Source organism: Solanum stenotomum, chromosome 9, assembly GCF_019186545.1.
Source record: "Solanum stenotomum isolate F172 chromosome 9, ASM1918654v1, whole genome shotgun sequence".
NCBI classification, from domain to species: Eukaryota; Viridiplantae; Streptophyta; class Magnoliopsida; order Solanales; family Solanaceae; genus Solanum; species Solanum stenotomum.
This window is the reverse complement of record NC_064290.1, coordinates 25,861,338-25,878,196: the sequence shown is the minus strand read 5'-3', so window position 1 is coordinate 25,878,196 and position 16,859 is coordinate 25,861,338. Positions and strand designations below refer to the sequence as shown.

The following is a 16,859-nucleotide window of genomic DNA, read 5'->3' as shown; positions in this document are numbered from 1 at the left end:
CAGGTTGATCTTGTTGAATATGTTTATATGGTGGTGCCTCCTGGTTTTTGAAGACATGAGGGGTCTAACATTGGCTGCATACTACGCAAGTCCCTTTATGGACTCAAATAGGCACCTAGACAATGGAACTTGAAGTTGACTGAAGCCTTAGTTCGGATGGGGTTTGTTCAAAGTCACTATGACTACTCTTTGTTCACTAAGAATGTTTGTGCAGAGTTGGTAATAGTCCTTGTATATGTAAATGATCTACTTGTAAGTGGAAGTTATACAATTGACAAGACCAGAAATTATCTAAAACTCAAGTTTAAGTTAAAAGACTTGGGTGAGCTGAAGTTTTTTCTTGGCATTCAGTTTGCTAGGTGCAAGGAGGGGTATGTAATGAATCAACTCAAATACAATGGAACTCATTTCTGAGATGGGATCAAGTGGTGCAAGACCAGTATATACACCAGTAGATCCTAATGTAAGATTAACATCTATTCAATATGAAACACACACACAAGGTTCAGAAACTCCTATCACAGATAAAACTTTGGAGAACATTGGAAGGTATCAAAGGCTAGTAGGGAGGGTGTTATACCTAACCAAGACCAAGGTAGACATGTTTTTTGCAGTTCATGTTCTAAGTCAATTTATGCATGCCCCAAAAGAGTCTCACATGGAAGAAACACTTAGGGTTGTTAAGTACATTAAAGCATCTCCTGGTTTAGGTCTGTTCATGCCTGCACAAAGTTCAGAATTGCTTACTACTTATTGTGACTATGACTGGGGCAATTGTCTACAAACAAGGAGGTCAGTAACAGGTTATCTTGTTAAATTTGGAGATGCATTCATTTCCTAGAAAAAAAAACAAGAGACAGTGGATATAAGCTCTGCTGAAGTTAAATTCAAAAGAATGGCTTCAACTATAGAAAAGATCACTTGCCTTATTGGTTTGTTTAAGGAGTTGGGGATAAATATCAAGCAACCAGTGAATCTACATTGTCACAGCAAGGCTGCAATTCAGATTTCATTCAATCCTATCTTTCATGAAAGAACTAAACACTTTGACATTGATTGCCACTTTGTCAGACAAAAGCTACTACAAAAAATGATTAAAACTCATCATGTTTCAACAAAATACCAACTGGCAGATCTGCGTTATGGAAAGCTGCACATTTATTCTTAATGTCCAAGATGGGAGTAAAAGACTTATTTCAGCCACCAGCTTGAGGAGGGGTGTTATGCAGTAAAGGAGCTAAGACAGTGGTAGCTATAGTAAATTGTTAGAATAGTTAGTTATAATCCTGTTAGGAAAGTTGTTACAAGTTAGTTATTATTAATCATAGTTGATTTAAAGTAACTAGCCTAGTTAGCTAATACCAAAATGCAATGTACTATATATACAGTAGATACTCATTTTTAAATGTATGAATGACTCTATGAGTTCAATATAGTTTCACAGAGTTTTCTCTCAGAATCTGCATTACTGATTCTGAATTCTGAACTTTGTGCAAGCATGAACAGACCTAAACCAGGAGATGCCTAATTGTGCTTAACCACCCTATGTGTTACTTCCATGTGAGACTCTTTTGGGGCATGCATAAATTGACTTAGAACCTGAACTGCAAAAGAGATGTCTACCCTGGTCATGGTTAGGTATAACAGCCTCCCTACTAGTCTTTGATACCTTCCAATTTTCTCCAATGCTTTATCTGTAATAGCAGCTTCTAAACCTTTTGTGTCTGTGTGTCATATTTAATAGATCTTAATCTTACATTAGGATCTAGTGGTGTATATACTGGTCTTGCACAACTTAATCCTATATCATAAATGAGTTCCAGTGCATATTTGAGTTGATTCATTACATACCCCTCCTTGGACCTAGCAAACTCAATACCATGAAAAAACTTCATCTCACTCAAGTCTTTCATCTTAAACTTGAGTTTCAAATCATTTCTAGTCTTGCCAAAGAGGGTAGTACAACTTCCAGTTACAAGTATATCATCTACATATACAAAGACTATTACCAGCTCTGCACCAACATTCTTAGTGAACAAAGAGTAGTCATGGTGACTTTGAACAAACCCCATCTGATCTAAGGCTTCAGTCAACTTCAAGTTTCATTGTCTAGGTGCCTGTTTGAGTCCATAAAGGGACTTGTGTAATTTGCAGACAATGTTAGACCCCTCATGCTGCAAAACCCAGGAGACACCACCTTATAAACATCTTCAATTAGATGACCCTGTAAGAAGGCATTGTGCACATCCATCTGAAAAACAAGCCAATGTTTGGCAGTAGCGACAGCCAAAACTGACCTGATAGTAACCATCTTAACTACAGGAGAGAAAGTTTCAGTGTAGTCCAGACCTTCTTTTTTATTAAAGCCCTTGGCAACTAATCAGGCTTTGTAATTCTCAACAACCCCTGAAGCTAAATACTTGACCTTAAACACCCATTTACAGCCAATGGGTTGTTTACCAGGTGGTAACTCAGTAAGGCTCCAAGTGTGTTTATCCTATAAGGAAGCAATCTCTGCCTGCATAGCTTCCACCCACTGTGGTTGTGAAGAAGCCTCAAGAAAAGATACTAGGCTCTGAAATAGTAGCATAAAAGGCTAAAATAGCACCATAGGAAGCAGTGAGATTAGTATAGGAGACATAATTGGAGATTGGTATAGACAACTGGAAGTAGGATTAGAACTGTGAAAATCATGAAGCCAAATAGGAGGTTTTGTGGACATAGAAGATCTTCTCAAAGGTCTACTATCACTAACAATAGCAGGAATAACACCTAAGGAATACGAGGGCTTAGCCAGCCCTTCCTCAACAACAAGAGAAAGATTCTGAGTAATATGAAAATCAACTGAAGCGCCCTTAGCTGAATCAGCATCAACATGGGTAACAACACCACTTGTCTCATCAATAAGTACCTATGTAGGCTCATCTAGGAACTGTAGTATAGGGAATAAAGAGGAACAAGAAGAACTCATGTGTTTGAAGGGAAAAACCTCCTCCATAAACACAACATCCCTACTAACAAAAAAATCCTTAGTAGTCAAAGCATACAACTTGTACCCCTTCTGTAGAGTAGTGTAACCAAGTAACACTGCAGGAATTGCTCTGGAGGCAAACTTGTCAACATTTCGCACCTCAGTGGAAAACACAAGATAGCCAAACACTCTTAAATGATCCAAAATAAGGAGAATATGATCCAGTAAATCATGAGGAGTCTTGCCCTAAAGCACAGTGGAGGGAAGCCTATTGATTAAGTAGACACTAGTGGTGACATACTCGGCCCAGAATCTGAGCTGGCCTGAAACCCTAGTAATTTAGCGATATCTAGAATATGTCTGTGTTTTCTTTCAACAACCTCCCTCTGTTGAGAGGTATAAGTACATGAACTTTGGTGAATAATGCCTAATGTTTGAAGTAGAGATGTGACTTGTGAGTTGAAAAACTCATAATCATTGTCAGTTCTGAGTACTTTAATAGTGATGGAAAAAATATCCTAACCATGGCAAAGAAATTGGTTAAAGCTACTATAATCTTAGCATTAGAATTAAGTAAGATTAACCATGTGTATCAGGAAAAGTCATCAAATAAAGTAAGAAAGTATCTCTTATTATCATGAGTAGGTACTCGATAAGGACGCCATACATCAGCATGTAGAAGGTCAAAGCAAGTAGTAGTAGTAGAATTACTCAAAGGAAATTACACTTTGGACTGTTTATCCAAAGGACATATAGTACAAATAAAGGTAGAGCTAGAAGAGATAGACTTGAAACAGTTAAGGTTTCTAATAGTAGATACAGGTACATGGCCTAATCTCTTATGCCAAAGAGAGATATCTACATTACAAGACTGAGTAGAGGCAGTATGAGCCACAGGAACACAGGTTGGAGTAGACTGCAGAGGCAATCCAAGAGACTTATTCAGCAAGCAATCAACATTCACAACATATAGATCATTCTCCAGTCTGCCAGTCCCCTCATAGTCCCACTTGAGAGGTCTTGAAAGAAACAAAAGTTAGGATAGAAGAGGACACGACAATTTTGCTCCTTAGTCAGTTTAGAAACAGACAACAAATTATGTTGAAAGGCAGGAATATGCAGAATATTAGAAATCTTTGTTCCTCCAAGGACCTTAGAAGAAATAATGTAATCTACATGATCAAGTGAACCATTGGGAAAATAAACCTTATTACATGAGGCATTATGTAATGAAGAGTGTTGATACATCAGAGTCATGTTATAAACCATATGTTTAAAAGCTGCAGAGTCAATAATCCATGTACCAACCTCAGTAATCTTAGAGGAACAATGCTTCATACCTGATGCTAGCATGTTATCACAGTTGGCCTTTGCCTTTGCCTTCTCATTATCTTGATCTAATATGTTTAGGAGCTGCTGGTAATATTGTGGAGAGAAATGAGGATGCTTCTAAACCTATGGATCATAGTGATTAGACATAGGGGCATGAAAAGAAGTAGTAGAAGGGAAATCACCACCAGTTGGCCTGAAATGAGTGCTTCCATATGAGCTATTGTTTGGTCCCTGAGTAGACTGAGTTGAATAATGCATAGATGACTATTACCAGTAGAAGTCCCTACAAAATTGGCTCTAGGAAAAAGTCCACTGGTTGTTCTTCTCTTTCCCTTCCAATCAACCGGGTAGCCATGGAGTTTGTAACAAGTAGATCTCACATGACCTTTCTAGTTGCAGTAGTCACAATAGAGATGACTATTTGTGGATGATTTCTGGGAAGATCTAGGACCAACCTTTGAAGGAGGGTTAGATCCAGAGTAGGGATTGAAACTTGATCTATGCATAGCACCCTTGTTGTTACTGAAGAATGTCATAGCCTCATTCACCATACTAAAATTATCACTACCTACATCATTGGATTTTCCAAGGATTCTCTAACTCTCCTCAGCCAAAACTAAAGAGTAAGCCTTGTTAACTACTGGAGCAGGATCCAGCATCATGATCTGACTTCTACACTGATTGTAAGACTCATTAGTCCTAAGAGAAATTGCATCAGTCATTGGTATTTGAAATGTGTTGCATAGGTCTTAGACGCCTCACACGCACATCCAGGACAGGGAATAAGGGAGTCAAACTCCATCCACAACTCCTTAAGTCTAAAGAAATAATTGGAAATAGATAACTGTCTATGACTGAGTGTAGCAATCTCTTTGTGCAGATAGAATATCCTAGATCCATCTACCTTATCAAACCTTTCCTTCAAATCAGTCCATATCTGTTGAGCACTACTAGCATAGACTATACCACTTAATAACTCCCTACTAACAGAAATCATAATCCATGATAGAACTATGGCATTACATTTTTCCCATAAGTCATGCATATCAGTGGTGAATTTATCCTTAGAACATTGACTAGTAATGAATCCTAACTTTCCTTTACCTAGAAGACCAATTTTCATCAATATGCGCCATAGAGAGTAGTTTTCAGATCCTGTGAGTTGGATTGAGACTAAGGAACTACCTAGAGTGTCACAAGCTTGCAGATGAAGAGGATGATGAGCATCTACGACTGAGTGAACTACACCGATCCCTGAGGAAGTATCTGCAACTGAATTGATGGCAGCAGTAACTTCCACCATTGTAGAGATCTGAATGAACTGTGATATTCGTTGTTTCTAGGACAATGCAACTACTCTTTTTCGAGCCTTATGCTACACTGAAAACAGAGATCCTTAGAATGTCACCTTGAGCTCTGATACCATGTTAGTTTCAATGAAAAATCAATAATGGAGATTCTGAGATAACTGTGTGAAACTATATTGAACTAATATAGTCATTCATACATTTACAAATGAGTATCTACTCTATATATAGTACATTGCATTTTAGTATTATCTAACTAGGCTAGTTACTTTAACTCAACTATGATTAATAATAACTAACTTGAAACAACTTTCCAAACAGACTTACAACTAACTATTCTAATAGTTTACTGCAGCTACCACTGTCTTAGCTCCTTTACTGCATAACAGGAGGGTATCTACATATCATTTATGATAGTTCGAGGGTATATTTGTCCTTTGTCCCTACTAAATTTTTTAACTCTCAAAAACTGAAAAGTGTCACATAAATTGGGACAATGGAAATAATTGATTCATATTTGAAAATTTATGTTGACCGATCTAAATTTAAAATCAATTTTGTGTTATTTTTCAAATTTTAAAAATAATTTATAGTTTGTTTTTAAGTTAATTTTTAAGTAACAGTGTATTCAAATATTAATATTACTTGCATATTATAAAGGAAAACTTACATAGATGTTTTCTATTAAGAAAATATTTATAATTGATTGCAATAACATATTTTTTCACTGACACTTGTAATATATTTATAATACAGTTTTAATATATTTTATAGATAACAATGTATTAAACATATGATACAAATTTTGTTCGTGGATATACATTTATCACACACTTTAATATACTTGGAGGTCATTTGGTAGAATGTATTAACAGAAATAATGTTTGCATTAGTTTTGTCTATTAATAATACCTTGTTTGATTAGTTTTTTTAATGATATATATGTATAACTAATGCAAGCATTAGTTACACACATTGTGACTAATACCATGAATTTCTAGGTATTAGTAATGCAAAAGGTTTAATACATGCATTCGCATGAATAAAGACCTAATTACCCCTCAAATGTAGCTTTACATCTTTTCCACCATAATTGTGGAAGATGCTTTTGTACATAAATATTTTTATACATGCATATTTTTTCCTACACCAAATCAAACATTGCATAAAAATATTCTATGTATAATTAATTCAAGCATAACTAATGCAAGCATTAATAATACACTTTATTTAGAATCAATTATAGTTATGTTTGAAAATTTGATGATGTTTTAATTATTAATTTAATTTTTAAATTTTACAAAATACATATGGTTGAATCTATTAATTTATTTGTTTAGTTTTTTATTTTATAAAAGAAAAAACAAAATAAAATACAGATTTCTTAAAATATAATTAGTGAGTATTTGTAATTTTGGGTATAAAAAAATTAAATCATAAATCTAATAAGGTTTTCATAATCGAGCGAGGTGCGGATAAATTTACTAGGACAAACACTTTTCACATGTCAATTTATAAGGAGTAATTATCCATAATTCACACCTTTTTATTTTCTATACTTAATGGTCATTTGGTAGAGTGTAAAAAATAATACATGTATTAGTTTTGTGTATTAACAATACCTTGTTTGCTACATTTTTTATGCTACGTGTAACCTGCACTAGTTATACACTATATTGTGTATTAATGTGTGTATTACTAATTAATATCACGAATTTCTAGATATTATTAATGCAAGAGAATTTAATGCATGTATTAGCATGATTAAAGACTCAATTACTCCGCAAAACCCATTTTACATCTTTTGCACCATATTTGTAAAGACCTTTGTAAATAAATAGTTTTATGTAATACATTGCTATTTTTAATACACCAAATCAAACAATATATAAAAATAATACATTTATAATTCATCCAAGCCTAACTAATACAAGCATTACTAATATCTTAGTGTAAAAAATTAACAAAGTCAAGCTAAGTCTGCAGTGTCGAGACAATCTATATAAAAAGAAATCATTACCATCATCATTATCACCGGTAGCTTATCCAATTTATATCTTAGTGTAAAAAAAGAGGTTTCAATTAGCATTGATCTATATAAACTTCATTGTGCCTTCCAGATTTGTAAGTAAGCAATTATTAGTCATATTAGGCAGAATTGACAATTTACTACACAAGTTAAATATTATTGAAAAACAAATAAGAGCTAAAACAAAATGAAAGATCAAATCTCCACATTACCCAGATGGACATTTAGCTGCTAAATTTTTCAGCTCAAAACCATCTCTTGACTTTCTGACAAGATTACGTATCATAACATGACCGTCTCAACAAGTTTAGGGGTCTAAAGCCAAGATTCATAGAGAGGTCTTATATTTATTTTAGTAATCATATATAAATTGAATAACTATAATATACAGTAAAACCTCACTAAATTAATATAAGTGGGACCATAAAATATTATTATTTTATAGAAATATTATTTAATTGATAAATTAATATTTATTAATTTTAAAGAGTGTTTTGAGATTCAAGGAAGGTTAATTTTGATTACATCAAAATCATTATATTTTACTAATTTATGTATCATATTTAATTTAAATAAAAAAATAAATTTATTATAGTTAAAGTACAGTAAATACATTAAAATCATTGGATCTTATTAACTTATGTATCATATTTATTCAATACGTATAAATAATAAATTCATAAAGTACCATGTATATGTATGATTCATTGTAAAAATAAATTTATTATACATAGTGTTCATTATTTCTTAATAATCAATTATTATTCATTGTATCTTTACTAGAAATATTCGATGTACGACAGTGAGAGAATAAAATATATAAGCAATAGAAAAAAAATTAAAACCATATCCATAAATGACTTGTCATTTAAAAGGTGTCACAAAATTACCAATTATATCAAATACATAATGTATTATGTGAATACAAAAGAGATCATTCCACATGCACTCAAAAAGATTTGTAATTGTGGCAACACCAAAACTTTTGGATGCAATAAAAGAACTTAGAGATGATTTTCAACTAGATTTGAATTTTTATCAAAAAATAATAGAATCATATTTTACTAAATTGTCTTATACATATTTGTCTTTCAAAGAATTCGTAATTTATAATATTACTGGAACCATATATTTATATAGGGATCTTCTGAAAATATATTATCTTATTAAAATGAGTGATTATTTCCATTGGCGCAAGTCGAAACCAGATGAAAATATTATCTTCGAGAGATTATTAATTTAGTGGGGTTTCACAGTACTCAATGTAATCCTACAAGTGGAGTCTCGAGAAGGTAGGATGTGCGCAAACCTTATGAAGTAAGGATGTAAACAATGAAAGTTTTAAATGAAAAAATATAATATAATAAATAAAGTTTTGGAATAATAAATGTGGCTCAGAATAGTTAAAAGTTTATATAATGATATTGAAATAGTCGCGTTGATATAATGATATTAAAATAGTAGTGATTTGTTGCAGTACGTGAAATTTTAAAAATATACAAAAAAAAAAACAAATTTGATTTTTTTTTATTAACACACAACAATAGATTTTGCAAAATGCTAAAGTTTTGACCATTTAGTAGACTTTAATATAACGAGAGAATACAAATAGAAAGGGGAATAAAAATGATAAATGTAAAAATAGTAACGTGGGTTCATGATAATTATCATGATATAAATAAGTCAGCAAATTAATAGGTAGTCACATAAAAAAATGTTACATTTAAATAAACACCATTCCACTTGGGACCCTAAACGATTGCTTTAGTGACCTAATGGTCGAGATGACCCTGCCTACCAAACGGCTAGATTCTTCATTTTTTGAAGCTTTAATTTTTAAATTTGTCTTCATGGATGCAATATAGCTCCGAGAAAATGTTAGCTGGAAGAATATATATTCAGTAAAACCTCACAAAATTAATAAAGGTGGGACCATGAAATATTATTATTTTCTAGAGATATTATTTTATCAATAGATTAATATTTATTAATTTATAAAGTGTTTCGGCACCACAAAATTTGTTTGGGGATGAAATCTCAGAGAATTTAAATGAATCCACCTATGAAAACGTCATTTATGAACTTGGGATCATGATTAATGATCACGGTTAGCACAATAAAATGGATGTTAATAACCTGTTGGATGGGTGAAAAAGATACATGTTCATAGGTCCAGAGCTTAAAAGAAATTGTGGATACCATAGAAAAAATAATGTTGATGATAAAGTAGAAGATGATACAATACCTTTGGAACAAGTTACGGTGAGGAAACACTTGTTACATTTATAACTCTTCACAATTTTATGGTGTTGTTCAAAAAGACAACACTAAAACTTTTGGATGCAATAAGAAAGTTAGGGATGAGCTTCAACAAGATTTAAATTTTAACAAAAAAATAAAACACAATAGAATCATGCTTCACTAAATTGTCTTGGATATATTTGTGTTTTTAACGAATTATTAATTTATAATATTAATGGGACCATATATTTATATAGGGGTCTTCATAAAATATATTATCTTATTATCTTATCGAATGAGTGATTTTCCATTGGTGCAAGTTGGGACTGGAGAAAAATATTATCTTAAAGAGGTTACTAATTAATCGAGTATAAATTTAATGAGGTTTTATTGTATTTGTTGAAGATCTTGTGTCACTCCACATACTAACTGCTGGTTTACTAGTTTTCAACCCGTGAATTCGAACATTCAGGTTCTCAATTCTATCTGAAGTCTACATTTTACAAAATCTATAAAGTACTTGCTGCAGTAAAACTCTCTATTTTAGTTCAAGACTAGGATACAACATCTTTACAAACCATATGAAGCATTTTTGCTACTAAACTCACTGGTCAATCTTTTGCTCATAATTAATTCACTGAGTAGATTTGCTTATAACTACTCATGATTCTATATATTAGGAAAATTATTCTTAATCCTCCTTCAATAAGATAAGCATTCCATCTAATTTTCTATTGGCCTCATGATATTGACTAAACCACATCATCTTATGATGTACTAATTGAATTTGATTTTTGCAAAGTAACATGCCTCTAAGAGAATTTTATGAAGTACTATCAACTTTAACAATAACAACTGTCCAAAGAATAAAAACAAAAGAATATGATTAAGAGATTGACGTATAGTATCATGGATAATAAGAGATCTCAAAAGTAGAAACCAAGTCTAAGCATGCAACTTTTTATCACTAACTAAAAACTTGAGAAGTTGCATTTTCATCCATATCCAAGTATTAGATTCCGAAGCATATACATATGGTAGGCATGTGAAATAAAAATCAGTCTATATATTAATTAGTCTATCAATTAATCCCTATCATATCTAGACGTATGGTTCACCAAGCTATGATCCTATTATTGTAAAGCATATTAACGAAAGAAAGCTTATGAGTTAAGGTATAAGAATATTTCCTTTTATTAGATTGCTAGGGAAATACATAACACCTTCTTTCTAGTAAGCATGAAAGTTAGCATAGAATTTAGAAGTAAACATAAATATAAAAGAGGAAAAAATGGAAATTTGATTGATTTATTTAGCACAGTGAACTTTAATACATTTTCCTCATCGGAATGGTACTTATTCATTCCAATTTACATGTCTTGCTTTTTTTTTTATCTATCTCAAACAGAGTGTATATTTTTGAAAATAAATAATGATTCTATGCAATACTGGATTTCCTTAATAGTATAAAATATGGTATCAAGAATTACGAAAAACTAGACCTAACCATCACTAAATAATTAGATACACCAGAAGCAAGGAGCAAGAGACAAAAAAAGATTGAAATTACAGCTCTAGAGTGTTGATATCCTAAACCCATGGCCTAAGAGTATAAATTTTGCAATAAGTAGGAAATCTTCTCTTTATCTCTACTTAGTTACCCAGAAAATTTTCGAACTAAGACTCGAACCGTTCTTCGTAGTGAGTGAGATTTTACCAAGAAATTAAAAAAAAATTAAGTGTTAAAATCACTAGATGTAGCACCTTGAGTTCCAGAAAGAACTAACTTGGAAATAGCAAAATCTGAAATTTTGCAAGTTAAGCTTAAGTTATGAGTTTTGGGTCAACTTCAAATGACCATAACTCTTAGTACATGATGAGTTAGGTGGGATACAAGATATATAATGAATGGTCTTTGAATTATCTTTCCAACTCCACCAAGTTTGCTAAGTTTCGAGTTTAGATGAGTGAGATATGCCTTTTTGAAGTCAGGTTGTCCAGTTAAGGAAAGTTACCAGAAAATAGTATGGAGTATTTTGATCTTTTCCTTACCAAATCAGATTTAATTCATTTTTTGTAAGTTTTAGAGGGTCTAATCCTATAAGGTTCAGTTTTATAATCTTAGTATACGCCTAGGGTTATAGTTGAGAGTTCAAGAAGAGAAAAGAGGAGAAAAGAGGAAAGGATCAAGGCGTTCGTCGAGATTCTTGAGAGTTGTTGCAGATTTTCGTCATGGGTTTGATCCCTAAGAGGTATGTAAGCTTCCATAGTGTTGGGTTCGTCCACCCACATGCCAAACATGATTTATTCATCGTAATTTCATTCTTGAAATTTAAGGATTTAAGTTCTTGATAAGTGTTCTTGAAGTTTCCTTATCGATTAAGTTTTGGTGTAAGATTCTACTTGGGTCAACTTCAAATGACCACATCTCTTAGAATATAAAGATTTTACGTGAGCCATAACCTATCCAATTAGAGGTATTTGAATCTACTTTCCAACGCCACCAGTTTCGCGTCAATCCAATTTCTAAGTAAAATGTTATGACTATTCCAATAAAGTATTATAACATTTTCTACACTCTATCTTGTAAACTTAGGAAGTTGCAGAAGCGTAAAGTATTGCACATGTTCAAAAATTATTTAATTGGGAATACTTAAGTGCCTAGGTATCCAAAAAGATCCTATGGATTGGAAGCAAGAACTACAATGGGCCATTGACGATGATAAGAGAAGAAACAATAAGACAAGAAATTATAGAATGGTGTTGGCTGCCCGTGTTTGTCACATATGGATTGAAAGGAAGAATAAAAGTTCCCATGGAAGGCAGGGGACCCTACTTTACTAATTAGATATATCACTTCGGAAAGTGTTCTGTAAGGGGCATATTAGGCCTACACTAGTACAAAGATTGAACCACCTTAATTACTATCCATAGTTCCTGCTTCCTAGTAGTTTTTTAAATGTTGTGTTATGACATGATTTAGTTTGTGTTTGAGATAAGTACTTTAGATATTTGATCGTGCCCTACTGATTTGGTTATGCCTAGTTCAATATTTTTTATTCTGTATAGAAACATTTACTTGGTATATAAAATTTATTTTATAATCAAAAACCTGATGATCACATCTGCTAAGATACTAATTAGCTTACAACTCAAGCGCCCTTAGAGAAGCATAGATTATGTTAGCCCTATATGCCTAGTTCAAGTGAAGTACGCAAATTTCTCCTAGTACTAGGGCAAGTTTTTTTGGACTCTTTCTTTGCTCTAAAAGGAGAATACAAAGGTACTTCATTGAATCAAGAATTTGTAAAAATTTACTTGATTAAGGATTGAGAAATTAGAAGAGGAAAAGAAGAAAAAGAAGAGATAGTGGGAATTGAATTAATTGATCATTGTAACGACCGGTTCCCGTCGTTATAGAAAAGCTAACGGGGAAAATTTTTGGACTGAAAAACGTTGTGGTAGTATCCAAAAATTTCCCAATCTAGTCCAGATTTGGACAATATCGGAGTCAGTGAGGTCTAGGGAAATCTGGTAGCAAATGGGAGGTATGAGTGTGAATTTGATCATATGAGTAGATAGCTAAGATGTTAAGGAACCAGTATGACTTTGCGGAATTGAATTCGGGCAAATAGAAATCCCAAAAAATATCTTAGCGTGAACGGGTATTTTCTGAGTATCATGGGAGGAAGGTGTGTTGTGAAATGGGGGTTTGGAAATTTTTTTAATTAGCTCTCTGTTCCGTGCAAACTGCTCTGGCGGGATTTATGCCGCCAGGGCGGGGCTGCTTCAGCGGGGTGTGGACCGTTGTGGTGGGACAAACGCAACTTAAGTCGGAAATAAACCCCAAAAACGTTTTATTCTTCAAGTTTTGACTTTGAGAGCTAAGGAACGACCCCAGGTGTTTTCTTTACAGTTTTTCACCATTCTTGAGGCTAAAGGTAAGGTTCACTCCCCGAGTCCATTTTTCGATCCGTAAAACTTAGTTTGTTGGGTAATTATTAATGGGGGAGGGTTTTGATCTTGGATTTATAGTGGAAAAAGCCCTAATCTGGGTATGGGGATCAAGGGTTTGACCTAGCGTTGATGATTTCGATTATAATCTGGGTAATTAGGTTTCGTTTATTGATCTCTTGCGTTATATTGATTATTTGTAGACCAAGACAAGTGGAAAGAATCCGGAAAGGGAAAAATCAAATTTCTTAGGGGATTCAAGCTTTGTTCGAGGTAGGTGATGGTTGTGATTTCATGTTGTGTGATATATGTTTGTACTTGCTTCATTATATTGCATGTATGTATGCGAATGTTGCATTATTAATCACACTAATCGTAAATGAGTATGAACAAATAACTATATGCCATGAATCACCTCTTAATTATATGGTTGTGAGAATATACATTGTGATTCTGATTGTGGTATGTTGAATGGAGTGGATGTCACGTTCTGACACACTAATTGGGATCGGATGTCATGTACCGACATAAATATTGGAATGGGTGTCACGATCCGAGACACTAACTTGGAACGGGTACCACGATCCGATACACTAAATGTTTGGGTATGGGTTCCGTGAGAGGACCAATGACTTGTTAGGCATACACTTATTGTTGAGAATGTGGAATTGTACATTAATCCTGAAATGATATTGACATTGCATATGTTCTGTGTATGCATGTTTATGGTGTTGTAATTACTTGCTTATGTTGCACTTAGTGGGGTAGCTGTGTAATCTTACCAGTACATTGTGGTTGTGTACTGATACTGCACTTGCTCTTTCTTTGTTGAGTACAGGGCATCTTCAAGCGGCTATTGACAGACCTCGTTCAGAAGATCGGTGATGAATCGAATTCAAGGGTGAGCCAGTTCTTCTAGGCTGCCATGAGTTCTCCTTTTGCTCAGTCCATCTTATTCGGACTCGGATTAGTAGTTTACTACTTGAGTTATTTTGTTGTTTAGTTTGGGTTGTACCCATTTCCTTAGACTTATGATCCTTGTTAGAGTTTTGGTACATTGACTTTCAAGTTCTAGGCATTATTTTCGCATTTGGTTGTTAGACTTTTGTTGGAGTTTATGGGAACTCCCTATTTTCCTTTTCGTAGACATTTAAACCTGCTTCCATATCTTTAAATGTGTAGTATTTTGGTTAAGGCTGCTTAGTTGAGTTGTAGTAATGGTTCTCCCACCGGAGGGTTAGTGTGGGTGCCAATAACGACGGTCTGGGTCGTGACAATCATTCCTTCAAGTTGATGGGATTAAATAGCTTTTATAGATAATGTAAATAAGAAAAGAAGATAATAAAATATTACACAATCTTCTAACTAGCTAATTAAAGAAGATTAGGGAATATTCTCATATCTAGATTATTTAAACATACCATATTTAAATATTCTCATATCTACACTATCCAAGTATACCATAATTAACACTCCCCCTTAAGCTGGAGCGTATAATTCATATGCTCCTAGTTTGCCACAAATATTGTCAATTCTAGATCCTCAGAGTGATTTTGTGAAAATATCCTCCAGTAGATCTTTTGATTTGACAAAACTTATGGTGATGTATCCAAATGCAATCTTCTCCCGAATGAAGTGACAATCTATTTCAATGTGCTTAGTTCTTTCATAAATCATTGTATTAGAAGTGATATGTAGTACAACTTGATTATCACAAATCAATGTCATCGATTCAACTCCTCCCATCTTCAATTCTTGGAGAAGTTGTCTCAACTATATAAGCTCACATGTAGCTAGTGCTATAGCTCGATACTTTGCCTCTGTGCTTGATCTAGCTACAGAAACCTGCTTTTTACTTTTCCAAGATATTAGATTCCCTCCTATTAGAACACAATAACCTGAAGTGGATCATCTGTCAGAAGGAGACCCTGCCCAATCTGCATTAGGATATCGGACAATGTTGGTGTGTCCCTTATCTTCGTACAATAAACCTTGTCCTAGAAATCTTTTGATATATCGCAGGATACGACTCACTGAATTCCAGTGACTATCACAAGGTGATATCAAAAAATGGCTAACTAACTAACAAAAAATGAGATGTTTAGTCATGTTATCATAAGATGGTTGAGTTTGCCAACAAGTCTCCAATATCTTCTAGGATCTTTTGGAGGTTCCCCCTATTCAGGAATAAGTTTAGTATTTGGATTCATTGGACTATCCACATGTTTGCAATCCAACATACAAACATCTTCCAAAATATTTAGGACATATTTCCTTTGAGTGATAACAATACCATGGCTAGATTGTGCCACTTCAATGCCCAGAAAGTATTTCAACTTGTCCAAATCCTTTGTATGAAAGTGACTTGAGAGGTGTTGTTTGACTTGAGCAATACCTTCATAATCATTTGATGTGATAACAATATCATGAACATAAACAATTAAAAAGATATGTTTGCCATGAGATGAATGCCTATAGAATACAAAGTGATCAACTTCTATTCGGATCATTCCAAACTGTTGGACAACAACTCAAAAATGACCAAACCATGCTCTAGGAAACTACTTGAGAACATAGAGGGATCAACGAAATTTACAAACTAGTCTAGACTTCTCCTGAGCACTCAAACCCTAGTGGTTGCTCCATATATACCTCTTTAGTATGTTCTTCATGCCTTTTTGATGTCCCATTGAAAAAGGGGCCAATGATTCATTGCTGCCATAGAGATGAGAAGATAGACAAAAGCCATCTTGGCAGCTAGTGAGAAAGTATCTCCATAATCGATGCCATAAATGAGTGTATCCCTTAGCAACTAGTCTGCCTTTGAGAAAATCAATAGCTCCATCCAAACCTACCTTAACTATGAATCCCCAATGACAACAAACAGTTGTTTTGCCTTCAGGTAAAGAAACAATTTCCCAAGTACCATTATCATGCAAAGCCGTCAACTCCTTAATCATAGCTTGATGCCAACCTAGATGAACCGATGATTTTTCCATAGTCTTAGGAACTTTAACTGATAATA

The 16,859-nt window shown here is 33.6% G+C and overlaps 3 protein-coding genes and 1 pseudogene across 5 annotated transcripts in view; 1 reads left to right on the top strand and 3 right to left on the bottom strand.

Moving 5' to 3' along the window:
• The window catches only part of LOC125876728 (uncharacterized), an 854,340-nt gene that overhangs the window by 308,473 nt on the left and 529,008 nt on the right, over positions 1 to 16,859 (bottom strand). The window lies entirely within an intron of this gene.
• Positions 398 to 841, top strand: LOC125877401 (uncharacterized mitochondrial protein AtMg00240-like). The gene has a single exon (XM_049558704.1). The coding sequence runs from the start codon at positions 398 to 400 to the stop codon at positions 839 to 841; it is 444 nt and encodes a 147-aa protein (XP_049414661.1).
• LOC125877400 (uncharacterized) lies at positions 5,022 to 5,606 on the bottom strand. Its single transcript, XM_049558703.1, has one exon. It carries the CDS (start codon positions 5,604 to 5,606, stop codon positions 5,022 to 5,024), a length of 585 nt encoding a protein of 194 aa, XP_049414660.1.
• On the bottom strand, positions 15,377 to 16,833 carry LOC125877399 (uncharacterized mitochondrial protein AtMg00810-like; annotated as a pseudogene).